Source organism: Cervus canadensis, chromosome 16 (genome assembly GCF_019320065.1).
Source record: "Cervus canadensis isolate Bull #8, Minnesota chromosome 16, ASM1932006v1, whole genome shotgun sequence".
In the NCBI taxonomy this organism is placed as follows: Eukaryota; Metazoa; Chordata; class Mammalia; order Artiodactyla; family Cervidae; genus Cervus; species Cervus canadensis.
The window spans coordinates 48,548,333-48,562,941 of record NC_057401.1 but is presented as its reverse complement, the minus strand read 5'-3'; the positions used below and the strand labels follow the sequence as shown (position 1 = coordinate 48,562,941).

At 34.7% G+C, this 14,609-nt stretch overlaps 1 protein-coding gene across 1 annotated transcript in view; it reads right to left on the bottom strand.

Annotated features, from left to right (window-relative positions):
• CDH12 (cadherin 12) overlaps positions 1-14,609 on the bottom strand; it is a 440,616-nt gene that overhangs the window by 68,317 nt on the left and 357,690 nt on the right. Inside the window, exon 5 of the mRNA XM_043489178.1 lies at positions 14,346-14,513. Coding sequence (XP_043345113.1) covers positions 14,346-14,513 — 168 coding nt within the window. The remainder of the gene's footprint in view (positions 1-14,345; positions 14,514-14,609) is intronic.

Sequence of the window (14,609 nt, the reverse complement as noted above, 5' to 3'; positions counted from 1 at the left end):
TCCTGAACTTTTAGACTAAGACACATTACATTACCAATAGTATAAAAAAGTACAATGTATAAGATGCAATAAAACCATTTTCCTTTGTCTTCCACTGTTCCTTTAGAGTTTCTTCACTGGCCTTTTCTGCTCATCTTTAAATAGACAATCCTATGTTGACTTTAATTACCAAAATCTGAATTTGGAAATCAGACATTTCTAGTATAGTATATTTATTAATGTTTTGATCCTTAAACAAAATGAAGACTTATCTCGTCTGCCACTCCACCTCCAAGCCAAACTGGACCAGTGCAGATGGGGCTTCAGTTTAGAAGCCGATGTCTTTAGAGGATTACCCTCTGTCTTGTCATTCACTTACCAGTGAAACTCCCACCCTGGTTTACTTCAACACAACATCACTGAATGCAGATTTGAGAGGAGATGTGCAAGTAAGGTCCAATGCTGTGAAGAGAAATATTGCATAGGAACCTGGAACGTTAGGTCCATGAATCAAGGCAAATTGGAAGTGGTCAAACAGGAATGTCGACATAGGAATCAGCGAACTAAAATGGACCGGAATGGGTGAATTTAACTCAGATGACCATTATATCTACTACTGTGGGTAGGAATCCTTTAGAAGAAATGGAGTAGCCATCATAGTCAACAAAAGAGTCTGAAATGCAGTACTTGGATGCAATCTCAAAAATGGCAGAATGATCTCTGTTTTTTCAAAGGCAAACCACTCACTATCATGGAAATCCAAGCCTATGCCCCAATCAGTAACACTGAAGAAACTGAAGTTGAATGGTTCTATAAAGAACTACAAGACCTTTTAGAACTAACACCCCAAAAAAGTTGTCCTTTCCATTATAGGGGACTGGAATGCAAAAGTAGGAAGTCAAGATACACCTGGAGTAACAAGCAAATTTGGCCTTAGAGTACGGAATGAAGCAGGGCAAAGGCTAGTAGAGTCCTGCCAAGAGAATGCACTGGTCATAGCAAACACGCTCTTCCAACAACACAAGAGAAGACTCTACACATGGACATCACCAGATGGTCAACACCGAAATCAGATTGATTATATTCTTTGCAGCCAGAGATGGAGAAGCTCTATACAGTCAGCAAAAACAAGACCGGGAGCTGACTCTGGCTCAGATCATGAACTCCTTGTTGCCAAATTCAGACTTAAATTGAAGAAAGTAGGGAAAACCACTAGACCATTCATGTATGACCTAAATCAAATCCCTTATGATTATACAGTGGAAGTGAGAAATAGATTTAAGGGGCTAGATCTGATAGACAGAGAGCCTGATGAACTATGGATGGAGGTTAGTGACATTGTACAGGAGACAGGGATCAAGACCATCCCCATGGAAAAGAAATGCAAAAAGGCAAAATGGTTGTCTGAGGAGACCTTACAAACAGCTGTGGAAAGAAGAGAAGTGAAAAGCAAAGGTAAAAAGGAAAGATATTCCCATCTGAATGCAGAGTTCCAAAGAATAGCAAGGAGAGATAAGAAAGCCTTCCTCAGCAATCAATGCAAAGAAATAGAGGAAAACAACAGAATGGGAAAGACTAGAGATCTCTTCAAGAAAATTAGAGATACCAAGGGAACATTTCATGCAAAGATGGGTTCGATAAAGGACAGAAATGGTATGGACCTAACAGAAGCAGAAGATATTAAGAAGAGGTGGCAAGAATACACAGAAGAACTGTACAAAAAAGATCTTCACGACCCAGATAATCACAATGGTGTGATCACTCACCTAGAGCCAGACATCATGGAATGTGAAGTCAAGTGGGCCTTAGGAAGCATCACTATGAACAAAGCTAGTGGAGGTGATGGAATTCCAGTTGAGCTATTTCAAATCCTAAAAGATGATGCTGTGAAAGTGCTGCACTCAATATGCCAGCAAAATTGGAAAACTCAGCAGAGGCCACAGGACTGGAAAAGGTCAGTTTTCATTCCAATCCCAAAGAAAGGCAATGCCAAAGAATGCTCAAACTACCACACAATTGCACTCATCTCACATACTAGTAAAGTAATGCTCACAATTCTCCAAGCCAGGCTTCAGCAACACATGAACTGTGAGCTTCCAGATGTTCAAGCTGGTTTTAGAAAAGGCAGAGGAACCAGAGATCAAATAGCCAACATCTGCTGGATCATCGAAAAAGCAAGAGAGTTCCAGAAAAACATCTATTTATGCTTTATTGACTATGCCAAAGCCTTTGACTGTGTGGATCACAGTAAACTGTGGAAAATTCTGAAAGAGATGGGAATAGCAGACCACCTGACCTGTTTCTTGAGAAACCTGTATGCAGGTCAGGAAGCAACAGTTAGAACTGGACATGGAACAACAGACTGGTTCCAAATAGGAAAAGGAGTATGTCAAGGCTGTATATTGTCACCCTGCTTATTTAACTTATATGCAGAGTACATCATGAGAAATGCTGGCTGGAAGAAGCACAAGCTGGAATCGAGATTGCCATGAGAAATATCAATAACCTCAGATATGCAGATGACACCACCCTTAAGGCAGAAAGTGAAGAAGAACTAAAAAACCTCTTGATGAAAGTGAAACAGGAGAGTGAAAAAGTTGGCTTAAAGCTCAATATTCAGAAAACTAAGATCATGACATGTGGTCCCATCACTTCATGGGAAATAGATGGGGAAACAGTGGAAACAGTGTCAGACTTTATATTTTGGGGGCTCCAAAATCACTGTAGATGGTGATTGCAGCCATGAAATTAAAAGACGCTTACTCCTTGGAAGGAAAGTTATGACCAACCTAGATAGCATATTAAAAAGCAGAGACATTACTTTGCCAACAAAGGTCTGTCTAGTGAAGGCTATGCTCTTTCCAGTGATCATATATGGATGTGACAGTTGGACTCTGAAGAAAGCTGAGCACCGAAAAATTGATGCTTTTGAACTGTGGTGTTGGAGAAGACTCTTGAAAGTCCCTTGGACTGCAAGGAGATCCAACCAGTGCATCCTGAAGGAGATCAGTCCTGGGTGTTCTTTGGAAGGACTGATGCTGAAGCTGAAACTCCAGTACTTTGGCCACCTCATGTGAAGAGTTGACTCATTGGAAAAGACCTTGATGCTGGGAGGGATTGGGGGTAGGAGGAGAAGGGGACGACAGAGGTTGAGATGGCTGGATGGCATCACCGACTGGATGGACATGAGTTTGAGTAAACCCCGGGAGTTGGTGACGGACAGGGAGGCCTGGTGTGCTGCGATTCATGGGGTCGCAAACAGTCGGACACGACTGAGCGACTGAACTGAACTGAGCATAAGTGACAGTGCGGATGTGGTAGAGCCAGCTCCAACACACAGATGAGGAAACTGAGATGGAAACATGTAGCTACTTACAGTCAGTAAGTTGAACCAATCAAATGTTATCTCTACTCTAAACTACAGTCCCTTATTTGGTCTGCCCATTTCACTTTACTTTTTTTTTTTTTTCCGCTGCCTTAGTGTCAGTCAAGTGGAGACAATTGTTGAGTTAATAAATAAGCCCTTTACAAATACAAATAATTCAAGTTCTTCTTAATTTCAGCTGTACTGATGAATGAAGACTCCAATTAAGTGTGGATTCAGTCTGTTGGATATACTTGGGCAAAGTTCCTCTTTTCATTGCTTATAAAATAAATATCAATGAAGATATAGAGAAGAGAGCATTTTTAAAGATAAAATGACTCCTGCACCCAAGAAAGGAAGGATATTTATCATATCTCTTTCTGTCCTTCCAATTCTGTCTTTCTTTTTACATAGGTCCCACATTTCAAGTGCAATTTTTTTATATTTAATACCATAGTTTTACTGATTTGTAGTTCAGTAAACATGTGGCTATATTTCCATGTGAAACAAATTACTATTTATAATATTATTCTTTTTCAAGACGATGTAGTGAAAATTCCAACAAAAACATTCCAAATGAATTATGAAACAAAAACCAATTTATATTACTTAATAATTGTCAGGAGATTCCCTGGTGGCTGGGGGCTTCCCTGGTGGGTCAGCGGTAAAGAATCTATCTGCCAATGCAGGAGATGTGGGTTCAATCTCTGAGTTGGGAAGATTTCCTGCAGAAGGAAATTGCAACCCACTCCAGTAGTCTTGCCAGGGAAATTCCACGGACAGAGGAGCCTGGCTGGCTACAGTCCATTGGGTTGCAAAAGAATCGGATAAAACTTAGCAACTAAAAAGTAACAACAATGATTGTCAGAATAACAACTGTTCCTGATTTTCAAATATATGTATATATATACACATATATATAATTATATGTGATTTATATAACCACTCCTGCCATTACATAATAGTAAGCATGATGGAGAGCCTGGCGGGAGCACACAACATTTCAAGTGCATCAGTAACCTTCCACTGTACATTCATTTTATGGAGCACATTTACTATTCCCTTAAAACCTCCATTAAATATACAACACTATCTTTCGTCCTTGTCTATTTAATTTCTGAACCATCTAACAAAACACAATAGGTGGATAATTGATATTTTTCAGTAATTTCACAAAAACAGGCCACATCAGAGATTTTACTATAAGTTATAAATATATTCAGCATCTTATAAACTAGGGTCTTGAAAAATGTTTGAAATTCAAATTCACCTGGGAATACTTATTTAGCCAAAGTTTGACTTTTCAAAGATTTTTTAAAATATTCTGATACTAGTCTAGAAAAGTGATATTTGTTAAGTCACTTCCCACATGATATTTTAGTTTCTTTTAAGCAAAACTAATTTTTTCAATAGCAACAAGTTAATTGATCTACAAATTTTATTTATAAATATTCATCATATGTTAATGCATCATGTGCACATGCAATAGTTTAAATATTCTGTAATTGTCTATATTTTATTAGTTGACTATTCCATATCTCTTCCCTATTTTGTTACTTATACCTAAAATATTTCACTTTCCTACTACTCTTCATTGCCTTTTGCATAAATTCTATTTTTCATTCTTTCAAGGACAGCGTCAAGTAATTTTTAATGAAATTTGTTCTTGTGTCTTTGCACTTCCATTTTTTCACAGTTCTTTAAAATTATGCATTATGTTTTTTCAGTGTTTTAGTATATTTTGGTACACATTTGCTGTTCCACTGATTAACTCTTATTAGATATTTCAGAGATAGCATTGACAGTCTTTCCTTCAACATTCTCTCAGATATACTCTGTAATGATTTGGGTGCCCATCTTACACATTTGTATATCACTGTGTGCGTAAGTCCATCATTTACTTTACTTCAAGTAGTATAATTGTTCATTAATTTAATCTCCCCATTATACACAGAGATGCTTGAGGGAAGAGATTAATTTTTTATCTCCTTTATGTAGTACAAAAATGAGATAGCCATTTATTCTTCAATAAAACTAGCAATCCATGAAACATTATTCACTAAAGGATACAATTTATTCTGTCCAATATTTGGTAATAAAATGTTTCTTATGTACAAAATATTTTGTTTTTATGATTTTTAGTATTGCTTATACATGTTTAACTCATAAATATTGTAGCAGTCCAATTTCTTTGCCTGTTTATGCTTAGACCAATAGTAAGGCAAATATGAAATAGGTTTAAATCATGTGAAGTAAATGGGAATTTAGGTTACTTTCATAACTGCGATAAAAAATGTACACCATTGTCAGAAATATGTTTAAATGTTTGAGGTGATAATTTCTAAGGTTCTCCTTAAACTTTCGTCATTCCCCTTCCTGAACTTATACTCAAAATTAAAGATTTATGTCCTCTTCATTCTGATTAAATTCATCCATGCCTCAAGTTTCCTTTATCACTTCTATCTTTATGTTAGAAAAGCTTTTTCTTTTTCTTTTTACTTTGATTTCTCTTTGAAGCGTTCTGTATTTTCAGCTATTTTTTCCTGATTTCCACTAATTTCAGCATATCAACAAAAAAACTATCCCTTAGTTTAAATAATTTCTTTGCCTGCTCTTTATTTTACTTATCTCTGAATCCAGCAGACCACAAAGTCCTTCCTATTCTGCTACTTCAGATTTCTCAATTCTGCATCTATCTATTCCAAACAGTTACCCTAGGTTTGTTCCACATCTTCTCTCTGCTTCAGTGTTTACCAAATTATTTTTCTAACTTATTGATTTATGACATTGTCACTCTAATCAAAAGCACACACATACATAAATATATGTGTCTGTTTCAGGTTCATGGCACTCTGCAACCAACCTTCTCTCTTTCAGTCTGTTAAATTTTTAACTATACATGCATTGCTTCTTAAATTCTATATCCTTCATAAGTATTTTGTAACAATTCTAGCTTGATCAAATAGCTGTACCCTCTTTACACCAATGATTATTCTTATCATATTACAATTTTGAAATTTTATAGTGGTTGTTATTTATTTGCACATATAGGTATTTGTCTTATAGAGTGCACTGTAGGGTGAGAAGAATAAAGAGAGTATTATTCAATTCACATCTCTTAAGAATCAAGGACAAGTGTCATAAATACATGTATTTGATTATATAAAAGTGGCAGAAATTTTTGACAATGCAGTTTTCAAAGGCTACAGTAATAATAAAATAAGCTTAAAGCATTTTAAGACAACTGCGGAGATGATATTAACAATCAAAGCATATATTCTTTACTCTGAGTAAAACTGTTTGATAATATTAATATTATTGTTATCATTGCCATCTCAATGACATCACTTGCTATCCATCTCATAAGCTCAGCTCCTCTGGTAGTCTGCTAATAGGGCAATGGAACAACCAGGTTCCAATCTTCTATACTTTGCAACGTTGGGAACAGGACCAAACCAAAAGTGTCAGCGCTATTTTAAAAAGACTCATATACTCATCCGCAAAGCACAATATGATATTCACAGGAGCAATACTAAGAAAGGAGAAATAGTTTTAAAGTTCTATTGCTTTTCATTTGGTTACATCTGCTTACACATTCTACTGAAATTCAGTAGACCCGTCTCACTGGAGAATTGGGAGTGCAAAGTTTTTCACTGAGCTTGCATTCAAATTGTATTCACTTTGATAAAATTTGAAGTCAGCCTTAAAGTATCAGTATCTGACGTCCATAAACTCTTTGGAAGACGTCTAAGCAAGATATAAAAATGTATATGAGTGCTTAATTGTTAAAAAAAAAGAAAAACTTTCAAAATACTTAATTTAAAATGACCGCAGTTTAGTATGCAGTCTCCACCCATATAGGTGGAATTTTATAGGAATAGAATTTTGTGCGAATTAAAAAATTCTCATGAGATGCAAAATAATTAACTCATTACCTCTAGTTAATGAATAACGAAAAAGCCATCTCAGAGAATCAACACTTGCCCCTTCATCACGGTAAACTGGTGGATTTCAAATTGTGCCCTGCAGACTACCTATACCAGAATTTATTGGAATGCTTATTTACAATTCAGATTTCTAGGTCTAAGCTCTGTCAACTGAAGCACTGCTTTTATCACTACAACATAGGGTCCCAAAGGATTCCTAAGGCAAACATGGTTTGAGAACCACTGGGAGACCACTGATGAGTAAGTCCCAGATTATCAATTGTATGTCTTATCATCAGGAGATAGTTACTTCTTATTTGTTTTTATGAAAATAGACAAAGACCCATTTGGGAGTTAAACTGAAAGTATTTATTCTACTTAGTGAAAAGCTAGTTTTAAAATGTGTCTTGCCTGATTTTTCAAGAATAGAAATAGAATTATCAAATATAATGACTCATGCCTACATTGTATGTGAGAACTGGAAAATTATTGAGTATGAACTCTTTGTGTACTTTTTTAATCCCTAAAATTTATATTGTTTAATGCTTTCTGGGCTTCCTAGGTGGCGCTAGTGGTAAAGAGTCATCCTGCCAATGCAGGAGATGTAAGAGACCCAGGTCTAATCCCTGAGTTGGGAAGATCCCTGCAGGAGGGCATGGCAATCCACTCCAGTATTCTTGCCTTGAGAATCCCATAGACAGAAGAGCCTGGTGGGCTATGGTTCACGGGGTCACAAAGAGTTGGACATGACTGAAGCAATTTAGCATGCATGCACACAATGCTTTTTAAACATTTCCTCCCAAAGGAAGAGAATATCTAGTTGTCAAATATCATAGGTACATACACTATTAAAGATCAACTTATTTAATTTTTTTGTCTTAGTCATATCTTTGGGAGATATTGAGCAGCTGAGCACAGACACACACACACACACACACAACCTAAAAGCCACAGATTAGAATAAATTGTCAGAGAATGCTAGAAAAGTGCTATGTGTTTGAAATTTCTTAAATAAAATTTAACTATGGGAATTAAACTGTGTATTAAAGTGGATGCTAAATTGGCACTAGTATTAAATTTGAGAAACATACACAAACAGGACTTTATATCATTAACCCCTTCACGTATTTTTTTTTCTTACCACTTAAAACCAACACCCAGTTCCAATTAAGGAAAGCCTTAACTTGCATTTGATCTACTCTGTCAAATTTGCATACAACTGATCTATGCCACTCTTCCAATCTCAAATATTTTAGTGAAGCTGAAGTAGGCTTTCTCACTTAAATAGTAGTGGAACTTACATAAGACCAATTATTTTAGTCATGTTTCTTCTGGTATTTCATTCAGAGTAATTGCTACCATCTCTTTCTAATTCTTTCACCTAAAATAACATATCTGAGACAGCGATAAGAACAGAAATCCCACCTTTGCCTCAGAGGCATCTTTAGAATCATGCTGGGGTTTTTAACAGTTTATTTGTACTTGACCAGCAGGTGGGAAGCAAGCCCTTGGCCAGAGTCTCCAGATAAACTAAGAGGTGAGATTTGTACATATTTCATTCCCTAACAGGCCCAGAAGGAGACTGTGAAAAGAACTGAAGTGATTCTCAGCATGTACATATTTGTGCATGCGTGTGCTAAGCTGCTTCAGCGTGTCTGACTCTGAGACCCCATGGACTGTAGCCCACCAGGCTCCTCTGTCCATGGGATTCTCCAGGCCAGAATATTGGAGTGTTGCTATGCTTTCCTCCAGGGCACATATTTACATATTCAGCTGTATCCTGGGTACTCAAAATTCAGGAAATATTTTTTCCTATGATGTTATTTAAAGAAATATGTAAATCTATATAAAGTTTTAAATTTTCAAGTTGCATATTAAAATCAAACATAAAATATATAAATATGCACAAATATATCTAAAACTAAATTCAAATCATGAACATGTATCTTTAGTGGGTGATCTCAGTCATCCTCATAACAATCAAACATTGGGCACCTGGAAGAACGTGAAAGTACATTTTCTAAGGCTGAATCTGAGTAGCTGATTTTAGTTTCTTATTCAGAATAACTTATTACATGGTTTTACTGAGAAAATTTCAGTGTCAAAGCTCACCATTTTCCATTTAGCAAATGGTGAACAAAGAGAAAGAGACTTTGTGACCCTTCTGGGTGTAACTGGGTTCATATTAATTCTAATAAATATCTTTATTAATTACATATTGTAATGACTACTTCCTTAAAGATAAACAAAATATTGTAAATTTTAAACTATTAAAAGAGCCAATCTCAACCTGGATGCTAAAAAATAATGATAGGATGAAATGAAGAGATATGTTTTAAAGAAACAGATCAATATTTTTCAATAAGTAAAAATATTTTTGTCACCATTTACTTAATTCAATAATTAATCTGGGCATCCTATCATTTTTCGATATCATACATTTACAATTTAAGAAAAAATAGATAGCTGGATATATGTATGCATATATTTGGGCTTCCCTGGTGTCTCAGACAGTAAAGAACCTGCTTGCAATGCAACAGACACAAATTTGATCCCTGTGTCAGGAAGATCCCTTGGAGAAGGGAATGGCTATCCACTCCAGCATTCTTGCCTGGAGAATTCCATGAACAAAGTAGCCTGGCGGGCTACAGTCCTTGGGGTTGCGAAGAGTCAGACACAACTGAATGACTAACAATTTCACTCTCATGTGTATATTTATGCATAATTCTGTAGTTTTTGATAGTTTGTTCAAAAAAGAAGATCAGATATTGCTCATTGTGCAGTAGGCATTTTGGCTGATGCATTTAATTCTTTAATTTTAGATAGTTTTTATGTTAACTGAAGGACAATAACATTGTTCTCTGGGGTGAATTTTAATATTTGTAAGTGTTTTATTTGTTAAATTAACAAACTGTAACATGGATACAATGGTATGTTTTATAAAGTAACTATTGCACAAATATTATCAATATAATTGAATCAAAATTCCTATAATGAGAAACAGTCAATATAAATAAATAAGTTAGTTATTAGATGAAAACAGACCTACTTTTATTTGTTTATTTTTTGGCCACACCACACCAAGCCACTTATGGGATCTTAGTTTCCTGACCAGGGGTTGAACTTGGGCCACCACAGGGAAATCACTGAGTCCTAACTAGTGCCAGGGAACTCCCCAAAAAGCAGATTTACTTTAAAATATTGTTTATGACTAAGAAACTGTCTTAAAACAAATATTAATGACCTATGTTCCACAGTCAAATTTGTTTACCATGCAAACAGTTCTTACATGCTTATATTGAAAAAAAAGCAAACACTTCTTTACATTTCCTATAAATTACCTCTTTTCATCTAAAACATGAAAGGCTTTATTTCACCTAAGTTGCTTTCTTATTCATTACAAAATTATTATTACAGAAGAGATAAGTGAGAGAAGTATTTTGCCTAATGTGAATTAACCACATCACTTAATTGATTTGATCTCATAGTGTATAATTTAGATAAGCTTGTTAGATGGTTTTGTCACTTAGAATTCAAGTAATGGAAACCACCAGCGTTTTGCTGGTAGCTTGTTTTGACAGATGAAGATCCTCTACGGATGTATTTGATTATAGCAGATGGAAGTTATATGACTATATGTAAAAGATTTTACAAAGAAAACTTTTAATCTTCATCAGACTGCAGGTAGAGCTCTTTTAATATACTGGCATTGTTTCTCTTTCTAAAGCAGTATTCCCTCCTTTTTTTGTGAATAGTGCTCTATATTATCTGTGGGACTTTTTAGTGCAAAACACTATCAAAAGTAAATTGCCTTTTAAGAGGCAAAGTGATAAAAAGTTAGAGTTTGAAGTCCTTTCATAAGATGAGGTCTTCGGTTCTCCTACCAGGGGGTTGTGTGATCTTGGACAAGTTACTTAACTTTTAATAATAATATAGCCTTGCTATTTTATGTCTAAAACTGAGAAACTACTAGACAGTCATTGTAAAGCTAAATGGGAATATATATGCAAATCACTTTGCATAATGCATGACACATGGTAACTTATTAGTAAATATCATTGTCACTATCATCAAATTAAATTGGTAGGAAATTTTGATGCTGCAGGAACCATCTATTTTGCAACAATAAAACAGTAAACTATTTACACTTGCATCATACAAATGGCTATGACATTTAATTTTATTTTCATTTCTAACAGATTTATAGAAGGAAATAGATGGAAATGGGTGCTTAACAATGTTACACATGCATATGTATGCACACAAAGTCAAAACAAATTATGATTAGTAAATTTTATGAAATAATTCTTGTGCATTTTTAAGCAATGATAAAATGTAGCTCCATGAAGTTTATCTGAGGAAGGATTTTTTCCAGTATAATTGATTAATAGATAAGAACAAATATAGCTGGTTATGGGAAATTCTCTTTTTAAGTTACAATATGTATGAAATCTATATTTTCCTGATTTTTATATTCAAAAGGTTAGTATTTCAGTTTGTCATTTTATGTCATATTTTCAGTTTAATTGATCCATGTGAGAAACACTCCTGCACAAAGAGTATTGGCTTCTATAGAGGTGGCTTTTCTGTTTTTAAATGTATTCTGTATTTTCCTCTGAAGGATGTAATTCAAAATGACAGCACATTAAAAAGAGCTTGACACAAGTCATGTAAAGTTTCAAGGGGATTAATTTTTTATTCATGCAAAATGTGAAAAACCCTTTTCTTTCTCATGATTCAGAAATATCTCTCACCCTATTATATTTTCAGGCTATAGTTCAAATGTGCATGTAAAACTTGCATATTTGAAGAAAGAAAATAATTAGATCACAGTGATCCATTTGGTATATTTATTCTACCCTTTCATTTCTGTTTACAGCGACCATTCAACATATGCCATGTGACTTTTTGCAGATGTGTCTTAAAAGTATGGTTTTAGAGTTGCAGGTAAAAGAAAACAATTTTCATTAAATGATTTGAATGATTTTCATTTTCATATTATGTTGAATTGGAAGAAATTTGAACTGCAGAGTCAAAAAAAAGTTTGCCAGTTTTGATGATCTTGGGCAAGTTAATCTCTCTAAGCCTCAGCTTTCTTAACAGCAAAATGTGGAATATAAAGACCTCGAAGTATTTCCAAAGAAAATGTTCCTGACACAGCATGTAAATGCTCTAAAAGTTCAAATACCCTTACTTGCCGAAGTATTCCCTCGAAGTATTTCCAAAGAAAAGTTCCTGACACAGTATGTAAATGCTCTAAAAGTTCAAATACCCTTACCTGCCGATCCTTCTTTCTGGGTCTCATCTAGTTGCTCTTAGACCTACAGATTCAACTTTGAATAAATTCCAAACAGGCCTGCCACTTTATCCAGATCCTTTTCCCTAGCAAAGACCTGGAGTTGATTTTCCTGTTGCCCTGGGACCTGAGTGTGCCATCGTGGTTCCCTGACTATATTCTTCTTTCTCTCCCATTGAGACATTTTCATTTCCATGTTGTACTCCAGTCTATTTGTCTGATGGCTGCACAAACTTTTGTGAACTACCCTTCATTCATATTCAGAAGCTGTTTCTTTCCAATGGTTGAGTTTTACACTCCTCATCTGAAAATTTTTACCATCATCCTTGTGAATAAGAGTGTTGACACCACCTAAGAAGATCTCTGCTGTCTCCTATACACTAGACTGAACCTATTTTATATGCACAAAATCCAAAACAGGATTTTAAATCACTATACCACCTTTTATGTAAAAGTATACTGATTCTTCAAACTAGTCTCCTCAATTAGCTATTACAAATTGCCACAAATAAATAGTAAAAATACTAAAGTCAGTATTTTTGAGGTGAGAACATGTTCTTTGTTGATGCCATATGCTAGAGAATCAAACACATTATTTTTTTCTTTTAAATATATATTTATACTTTTTTTGTTTCCCTTAATAGAAGAGTAAGGGAAAGGGATGCTCTAGGGCTCTGTTATTAGTCATAACATATTATTTGCTAGCTATTTGTCATACACATCCCATTTGCTAAAGTAGGGTGATTTCTAATTGCCAATCTTATAACATTTGTTCAGTACACTGACTTTCTGATCGCCAACTAAAGATATTTTCACAACACAAAAATATGTTGGTAGTTTTAAGAAAAAAAATGACCAAGTATTAAAGTACGTAAAACCATACAGCTAAAGGAATAAAATATCCATTTAGCTAAATGTTCTCAGTGTTATATACTTTAGTAGATAAACTCGCCTGGAATTAGATGAGGAAAATCATTTTGCTTTGTTTTATAAAACTATTCATGCAAAACAGTGACTTTGTCAAGTTCCTTATAGAAACAATGATAGAAATATTCAGTTTCTGTATTCTAAGTTCTAGGAACACTGAACTACAATTCTCAAAAAGTACCGAAAATCAAACAGGTACTTATTGGTGTTAAATGTAATACTGCAAAAGAAAACTAGATATAACACAAGTGAGAGGTATTCATTTTCAACAAGAAACATAGAATTACAGAGAAGAGATAGGTGTGAATTATTCTATTATCATAGAAACTGTAGTAATTTTCACCTACAGCCAAACTCAAATAAAATACAACTAAAGTAATGAAATAGCATCACTATATCATATGATATCTCTAAGGAACTATACAGAAACAATTCAACATATATAATTGATAAAGTGAAGCCAGAAAATTTTATGTTAGTTATATGATATAACAAATAGTACAGTGGTATGTACATCATAGGTCAAATTATACAGTAATTTTCATATTTGTATTACTTTTTCAATTAGTAAGGAATTAGACAAGATCTCAACCTACTATGAATATTTTACTTTCATATGAATTGATAACATAACTTATATAAATATTGACTCATTTATGTTATTTTCTATTAAAATCATGCTATGTATGACTCTAATGGAAAAATGTAATTCTGAGGACATTTAATTTTTAGCTTCTGCTTCCTAAGGAGCAAAAGCGTCTGGAAAATCATTACAAGTCTTGTAAAATTCAATAAAAAGTAAGACATTTTTTAAAAAGCTGCACTGATTTAGACTTAACAGGAAAGAACGTACTTTTGGGGAATCGAGGTGGATTGTCATTGACATCCGTGAGGGTGATGTTGACTATTGTCGTTCCAGCTAACCCTCCCAGCTGTCCGCCCATATCCTTGGCTTGGATGAGGACTTGGTATTGTTCTTTGACTTCCCTGTCCATGTTTGGCAAAGCTGTTCTAATAACACCTTAAGGGGGGAAAAATAGAAAACAAACATCACAAATGTTCAGTTTTCCAAAATAGTCCACAAGAAAATGATTCTATACAGATTCTTTAGCAAAGA